This window comes from Pteropus vampyrus, unplaced genomic scaffold (assembly GCF_000151845.1).
Source record: "Pteropus vampyrus isolate Shadow unplaced genomic scaffold, Pvam_2.0 Scaffold75, whole genome shotgun sequence".
Taxonomy (NCBI): Eukaryota; Metazoa; Chordata; class Mammalia; order Chiroptera; family Pteropodidae; genus Pteropus; species Pteropus vampyrus.
The window spans coordinates 4592515-4601223 of NW_011888856.1; the positions used below are offsets into that span (position 1 = coordinate 4592515).

At 38.9% G+C, this 8709-nt stretch overlaps 1 protein-coding gene across 1 annotated transcript in view; it reads left to right on the forward strand.

Annotated features, from left to right (window-relative positions):
* Nucleotides 1-8412, forward strand: part of GPR141 (G protein-coupled receptor 141) — a 36111-nt gene extending 27699 nt beyond the window's left edge. Inside the window, exons 2-3 of the mRNA XM_011362496.2 lie at nucleotides 4612-4752; nucleotides 6606-8412. Of these exons, the coding sequence (XP_011360798.1) occupies nucleotides 6620-7522 (903 nt within the window). The 5' untranslated portion in view covers nucleotides 4612-4752; nucleotides 6606-6619 and the 3' untranslated portion in view covers nucleotides 7523-8412. The remainder of the gene's footprint in view (nucleotides 1-4611; nucleotides 4753-6605) is intronic.
* The last annotated feature ends 297 nt before the right edge of the window (nucleotides 8413-8709 follow it).

Sequence of the window (8709 nt, forward strand, 5' to 3'; positions counted from 1 at the left end):
CTCCTAATAAGATAACAATCTTAACATACAAATTCTCCCTTTCATTTAACCCATTCCCACCATGTTGAAATCATTGGGTGTTATAATTTTGTGTGGTTAGTAACATTTTAGATTTAATTATGTTTCACTTATACATTGATTCACTACTATATTTTTGGAATATACACTAATTTAGGGAGGATTTGAGGGAGGTAAACTTTCTGTGTGTTCACATATCAGCAAATGCCTTTCTTCTCTTCTGCTCGAATGCCCGTTTGGTTGAAAGCAGTATATATTTCCTAAGAAGGGGCCATCCACTTACAGGACCTAATGATCGAACTTAGGAAAATAACATTGATGCAATTATATTACTTGATTTGTAGACTCTGTTCATATTTTGCCAATTTTTCCCAGAAATGTCCTTTAAAGAAAAAAAAAATCTCGCTCACGGATCTTATGTGGATTATTCTGAATGAGAGAGGATAGGAGTTTCTTAAGGAGTGGAGGTGAACTTGGGGAGAAAAAAGAGGAATCAGGGATGGCTCTGAGGTTTTTCACTCAAGGAACTGGAAAACAGAGTTACAATTTCCTGACACAGGAGAGCTTTGCAAGGAAAAGCTCATCTGCGTGGCTATGTCTGAGGGGCCGGGGGGTGGAGGGGGAGTACAGGAGCTCAGCTCTGGATATAGTAAATTTGAGATGTTTATTAGATATCCAAGCGGATATATGAGTTTGTTCTTTGTGATTTCAAATTCCATCTTGATGTGTCTCAATGTGAGTCTTTTCTATTAATTCAGCTCAGCACTGAGTGAGATCTTTCAACAGAAATATTTAATCTTTTTAATGGGTAGGGGATGTTCTTCAATTATTTATTGGACCATTCCATTCCATTCTGCTGTCTCCAGATGATGTTGGAACTTCGAGATTTACCATCGGTGTTTCTCTTAAATCTTCTCTCTCTCGGCCTTATTTTTCGTTCTGCCTGTAAGAATCATCCAGAACATTCTCATCAAGCTCACTAATTGTGTTGGTTTGGTACACTGTTTATTCAATAACAACTATAATTGAATTTTTTCACATCATCCTCTTCTCAGAGTATCAGTTACATTTAAAGTTACTTTTCCATCTTTGCCCTTTTAGCATGAATTAGTCTGTTAGTCCTTTTGCTTGAGGAGTTCGATGTCTTTTTAATGTGGCATTTGTTTTCTTAAACGTGTAAAAATCAATGATTGTAATTCACTACAGTAACCAAAAAGAAAAAAAAAGAAAGAGAAATCAAATGATCATCTCAATCAAAATAGAAAAGCATGTAAAAAACTTCTATACAGAAAACCACAAAATATTACTGACACAAACTAAAGAGGATCTAAGAAAACAGAGGAAAAAATTATGTTCAGGGATTGGAAGACAATATTGAAAAGCTATCAAAATCTGTAATTTCAATGTAAATACATTAAAAACCCCAGATGTTTTTATAAGCAGTTTGTAAAATTTATATAGAAATGCGGGTCACATACAGTTAGATGATCTGGAAAAGAAACCTGGAAAAGCTATATTATCTGATTGAAAACTTATTATACTGCAGTAGGGACTTAGTGTGTATTTGCACACATAGAGATCAATAATCCAGTGGTACAGACTGGAGCCCTAAAAAGGAACTAAATTGATTTATACGAGGGCACCTGATTTATGGCAAAGGTGACACCGCAGTTTAGTGGGAGTAAAGATGATCTTTCCAACGATTGATTCTGGGTCAACTGGCTATCCATATGTAGAAAATTAGTCATGGCCTCCCATCTTACATTATATTAAAAAGCCAATTCTAAATGGATTATACACGATTCTAAAAATGAATTCTAAAAATAAAGTTTTAAAGAAAGTTAAACAAAAGAAAATAGCATACTATCTTTTCTATTGCCCTTGGGTAGACAGATGCATTAAAAGAATATGAAACTGCTGACTCTGGTGGAAAATTTGATAATTTGGTAATACTAAAAATGGTAAGTTCTGTTTATCAAAAGACACTAATCAAGTACTGGAAAGTAAAATGGAAAGAGATATCTGCAATACATAGATTCGACAAAGTAGTAATATCTAGGCTCCATAATAAGAAATCAATAAGAAAAAGGCAGACAACCAAATAGAAATATGGCAGAAGATTTCAACAAGCACTTCACAAAACCAGGACATTCAAGTGTCCAATAAATATATGAGAATGTGCTTGTCTTATTACTCATTAGGGAAACACAGAGTAAAATGGTAATGGGATACAAATATATTTACAACGGCAAAAATGGAAAAGGCAGAAAATTCTGAGTGTCCTTGAGGTCGTGGAGCAACCGAAACATCAACTGTTAGTGGGAATTTATACTGAAAACTGTTTGCAGTTTTTACTAAAACCGAACATACACGTACCCTACAATCTGTCAGTTCCGCACTTAGGCAAATTCCCAACAGAAACGCATACTTAGTTTTACAAAAGATATTTACAAAAATGTTCAGAGTAGCATTATTTACAGTAGACTTATAACTGAACTAATACTATAACTGGAAACAATAATACTATTGTCCATCAAGGATAGAATGAATAAATTGTGATATATTCATATAATGACATAATATACCACAATAAGAAGGAACGAACTAAAACTATACACATGAATGACTCAAAGCACAGTGCTGAGTGAACAAAGCTAGACACATGCAAAAAAAAAAAAGAGACTGAATTTATATAAAATCAAAGCAGACAGACCTATACCATAATGGTAGCTGTCAGGATGGTTATTACTTTTGATGAGAGTATGTTTACTCTTTTAAAATTCAACGAGCTGTATTCTGATAGCCGAGCACTCTGCTATATGTATGTTCGTTTTTGAGAACAATATTTGTGTTAATTTAAACAACTGCATGAGGTTCTGTGAATACAGGGGAAAGTGTAATTCTTCCCTGGTCATTCTTGTCTGGATGGCAGAAGTGTGACCGAGAACTATGGTCTGTGTGATAAATGCCACCACAGAGGCACGCACGGTGTGTCCCGTGAGGCCAAAGACAGCGGCACATACCACCCCAACTGAGAGCAGAAATCAGGAAAGGCTTCCTGGAGGAGCACACGATTCCCCGGTGACTTCTGCAGGAGAAACCGGAATTCAGCAAGTATATCAGGGTTGTTACCTACAGACAACGGAACCCACTTTAGCTGACGTAAGCAGAAGGTGTTTATTAACCTGTTTCCCGTTTGCCCCGAGAATACTCGCCGGTGGCAATCGTGGCTGCAGCGTTTACCCCGAGATGACTCGCGGATCCCAGTCCTCACCTCACCCCCAAAGTCTGCCACGAAATAGCTCGCTTGTATTGTTATTTTCACATCGCTCTAGTATATCGATAATCTTTGGAAACAAATGACATCATTCTGTTTGTAGCATTCTGGTTTTAGCGGTGGTATTTCCATTTACAAAATATACTCATTCTCGATCGCTGGAAATGTCAAATCCTAGAAAACGTAGCATTCCCACACGCGATGTTAACAACGTTCTCGAACGGTTGTTAGCCGAAGATTCATTTGATGAATCTGATTTATGCATACATTTCTGTTACGTTAGGATTAGAGACAAATTCTGTTTAGAAATAATTCCAAGAACAGTTTTTGTGTTGTATGTTCACATTGAAAGCCAGTCAGATTTGCTTCAGCTTCAGAGTGTGTTGATGTAAACTTCACATTGGCAGTGAGCACATTTTTTTCCTAAATGGGAAATGGGTTATAACGTCATCACTTAGAGAATGTCTTGGACGGTCTGGAAACCAGGCTTGGTTGCTACAAAACCATCATCCACGTAGTCAGGGAAAAATACACAACACCACATGGGGTTAATAAGACCCGGACTCTAACATAGCTTCCTGAAATCGGATGAGCAGCCCTGGGTCCCCGCCCAGTAGATGTCCTGGAGCAACTACACATTTCCCTATTGTCTCGCCAAATGATCCAATCTTTCTCCTCACTGACATCCTTCATCTGCTTCACTTCTGTCTCAAGTTTTATACTAGAGCAACAGACGAGTGAAAACTAGGTCACACGCAAGTGGAAAGTCTGTACACAGAGGCAGGCCAGAAAGTCTTAGAAAGGATGTCAAATTAACTGACTTACAGGCTCAACTGTAAATCAAGAAAACAACAAAGCGAGAAATCCAAAAAGAAGAAAGAGAAGCTTTCGAGACATATTGGCATACAGCCATGCGCAGAACCCAATTTCTCCACAGCCTCCTCTCTTTCTTACACTAAGATTTAGAAATCTGAGCTTAAGAGACATACAACTTGCTTCCCCATGATGTACAATAAGGAGGGGGTATGTTGGCGGAGGGGGCGTGTGTGACTTTGGAGAACTTCGCCATGACTCAGCCTATGTGGGGCTCAGTTTCTTCATCTGAAATTCAGCATAGTAACACATACACAACACGAGGCCTGCTGTGTGGGTTAAATGAGTCTATATGTATCATAAGCATCACACGTCATACCTGGCACAAGATGAGACTTCACATGGGCTTTTTACAGATGACAGAGAGAGATCATGACAGTTTATAAGAAAGAAAGAGGACTTGAGACAGGTAAGACGTGATTGATTTTACTTTCTTCTTCCAGAAGCCAGTCCTTCCAGGTCAACAGCCTAAGGAAACTATGAGCAGTACTTATGGCGAGACAGTCAGCCCTGATTCAGAAATGAACACAATATAATTTCATGTCTACTTGATGGAGCTACTTTTCTACAGGGAAAAATAAAAGGTAAGTACAGAGATTACACATCACATAGAACAAATATAACACGAGGCAACCTTTTAAGTGGGTCACACAGAAATTCTACTCCATGCCACAAAAGCAGAGGCTGTCTGCGGTCAGGTTATTATTATTGTTAGTCATATGTACCATCATTTTAAATTAGTTCTATTGAGGCATAAGTTATATGCAAGAAAATTCACCAATTTTAAGCAATTTGATGAGCTTTGATAACTACAATTGTAACCAACACGATATAAAACATTCCATCACGCATAAGTCTCCCCACGTCCCTTGGAAGTGAACCCCTTCCCTGCTACCTTGGCCCTGGACCTCACTGATTTTCTTTCTGTCACATTAGTTTTGATTTCCTAGAAATCATACAACATGTAGTCTTTTTTTGGCTGGTACTTTTATTTAGTAAAGTGTTTCTCAACTTTTTTTTTTTTATTATTATTGTCCCCCTAAAGAGCCTTTTAGAGATTTTTCCCCTAATTCTCTCTCCCCTCTTATGAAATTTTAACACCCCAGATATGCTGTATGTCTGTTTACATAATATATGTATATCTGTGTTTTATGCATGAGGAGTAAGGTTTTTCACACCTGAAGAACAAACTTTTGACCCCTTGGGGGCGATATTGCCCTGCTGAGAATCGTGATTTAGTACGATGCTTTTGCCATTCCTTGGTATTGTGTGTTATGAGCGGTTGGTTCATTTTCATTGCTGGGTAATTTTGGTATGGAGAGACAATCAAGAAATGAATAAGAGTAACTGCAAATGTGTTAAAAAGTCAGGTTCTAAGTGCGTAAGTTCGTTACTCTTCTTGCTTAAATCCGACCCTCAGACTCCCTAGTGTGGGTAAACAGACTTCTAGTCACACAATTGTTTAATTCAGAATCTGGGAGTAACTGAGACATTTCCTTTCCCTTCATTTCCCCATTGAATCCTGTCCATTTCATCTCTAGATTATTTCCTGAATCTGGTCTCGAGGTATCAGATTTTGCTATAACCCAGAACATTCTAGACATGTAAGGATTTTGATTTTTATCTGAAAAGAAATGGGAAACCATTGAAGGAATTTCAATAAGAAAGTAAAGTGACTTAATTAAAAGATGACTAAGTCTTTCATTTAGTAAATAATAAATTAGAACGTCGATAGTGAATTAGAAAGGGCCAAGGCTGTTTGGGGAAAGGATGGTTCCTTTACGAATCTGAGGCTGGGGGATGGCGGAATGGAGAGACATGCTGTGTTTTCAGTAGAGACGCTGAGAAAAACTTAAGGAAGGCCTCACTGCAGGGCGATGATTCTAACTAGGATGAGAAATTCAGATATGCCCTCCGCTCGCTTTCTGCTGTCTTGACTTAGACAATTTTTTTTTTCCCCAAACTAATCAGTATCCTAAATGAATTAAGTATAAATATTCTTGGATCATTTGCTGATAAGTTGAAGGCTTTGGAGAACTGAAATCCTACTTAAAAGAAAAAAGTATTTTGTGTTCTTAATGGACTCATTCAACTTTCCATCCACCTTAGGATTTTTTCCCAGTGGTAGCTGCAGTACTAATATCCATGTTTCCACATCAAATGGTCTGCGATCCAGTTTTATGAGAACTGTCTTGACTATGTCCATATGTACATGTCTTTCGATGAGATCTTTAACCAAGTGAAGGTTAAGAATCAATGAATTACTGTGTTTAAAGTCTAGAGCATACAGACGTGCATACAACATAGTTTTCATTCTTAAGGCACACAAAGTTTATGTCACGTAAATATAAATGACAAAGTCACACTGCCAGTGCTGGGGAGATAAGAACAAAGCTCTGGCAGTTTATCAGCTCCACTGGTGCTTTGTCTCTTCCAGGTGACTTCTGAAGTATGGCTGCCCACAATTCTTCGTCCTGCAACCCTGGACTGACACCCCATTTAACCAGGCTCTACTGTGCAGTGCTTGCTGGAGGGCTGGTGGGTGTCATCTCCATTTTGTTCCTGCTGGTGAAGATGAACACCCGGTCTGTGACCACCACGGCAGTCATTAACCTCGTCGTGGTCCACAGTGTTTTCCTGCTGACGGTGCCTTTTCGCTTGACCTACCTCATCCGGCACACCTGGACGTTTGGGTTGTCCTTCTGTAAATTCGTGAGCGCCATGCTGCACATCCACATGTACCTCACGTTCCTGTTCTACGTGGTGATCCTGGTCATCAGGTACCTCATTTTCTTTAAGCGCAAGGACAAAGTGGAATTCTACAGAAAGCTGCATGCTGTGGCCGCCAGCACGGGCATGTGGCTGCTGGTGGTCGTCATCGTGGTGCCCCTGATCGTCTCTCAGTACGGAAGCTCCGCGATATATGAAGAGCAACACTGCTTCAAGTTCCACAGAGAGCTCGTCTACCCCTCTGTGCGAGTCATCAACTACTTGATCGTCAGCACTGTCATAGCCATTGCGGTGATCCTCCTGGTCTTCCAGATCTTCATCATCATGAAGATGGTGAGGAAGCTACGCCACTCCTTGCTGTCCCACCAAGAGTTCTGGGCCCAGCTGAAAAACCTGTTTTTTATAGGGGTCATTGTTATCTGCTTCCTTCCCTATCAGTGCTTTAGGATCTACTACTTGTACACCGTGGCACACTCAAGTGACTGTAACGTTGCATTTTATAATGAAATCTTCTTGAGTGTAACAGCGATTAGCTGCTTTGATTTGCTGCTCTTTGTTCTTGGGGGGAGCCATTGGTTTAAACAAAAGATAATTGACCTATGGACTTGTCTTCTGTGCCGTTAGTCACAAAATAGAGTCTTCAGACTTACTTCTTTTATACTGGGAGTGAAAATGGGTCCAGGGAGGTAGGAATGCTACTTCGTTGCTGGATTAAAACCACACCCTGATGCAGCCAAACAAAAGGACTATAAAATGCCAGAGCATTCCAGTCCTTATTTAATCCCTAGTATGTCTAAAGAGCACCCACACAAAAAGTGGTGATGCTCAATCCACCTGGAGTTGCAATACTACATTATCTTCCGATACAAAATGTCTGCCTGGCCCATCCAAGTACCATGGGTCTCATGGTTTCTGAATTTTACGAGCTTATTTTAGTTTCCTCAGTTTGAAAATATGGTCTTTTCTTAGGCTTTCAACCGTGCTCAGCCCCGTAGCTCTTTTCATTCCACGTAAAACCTTAGGTAAAATTAATTCTGGCCCCAATTCCAAAGCCACAAACTCTATTTTGCTAACCAGATAAGATGCCATTGCAACTCACACTCTGACAAAAAACCGTAAGGGGGAAGGCAGTAAGAAGCTTTTCTAGGTGATCATAACTTCGGTAGGAAGTCACTTATCTAGAACCAGGAGAAACGGAACTCCTCCTGGCCTTCCGTTACAATGAGGTTATCTAGATTTATCCTTTGAAAGGTCAAGTTTAAGGACTTGGATCAACTCCCTCAATATCTCCAAAATCACTTTAAAATTTACTGAACATTATCTAAATAATGGTTAGGGTGTAAGAGAGACTATTCCTGACCAATACGCTTCTAGGCATTCAAGTAAGTTCCCAAGGGGAGTGATTAAAATTTTTTTCCTTTTCTATTTCTGAAGAATTTCTAGAGGTTCAGGTTCACAGTTAATTGAGATGTTCCTTAAAGACATAAAGTGATACTGTAATCCTTAAAGTTCCCTTCAACTCTTAAAGTTATGTGTCTTTAAATAAATGAAAATGGTATCTTTAAAACAGAACTTTTGAGAAATATGTAGAAAAATCATTAAATTACGAGATTAGGCTGCTAAATGGATAAATAGGCTTGTGTGTGTGTTTTTCCCCTTCTGCCCGTATTTTTATTTCCCTCAAAGTTTCATAATCTCAAAACTTTCTGAGGAACTGATCCAGTTTCATATCTCATGCTTCAGAAAACTTGAAGAAATTCATGATAGGAATAGAAGAATTGAATAAATTAACTTTTTTTTCCAGAAAGGTA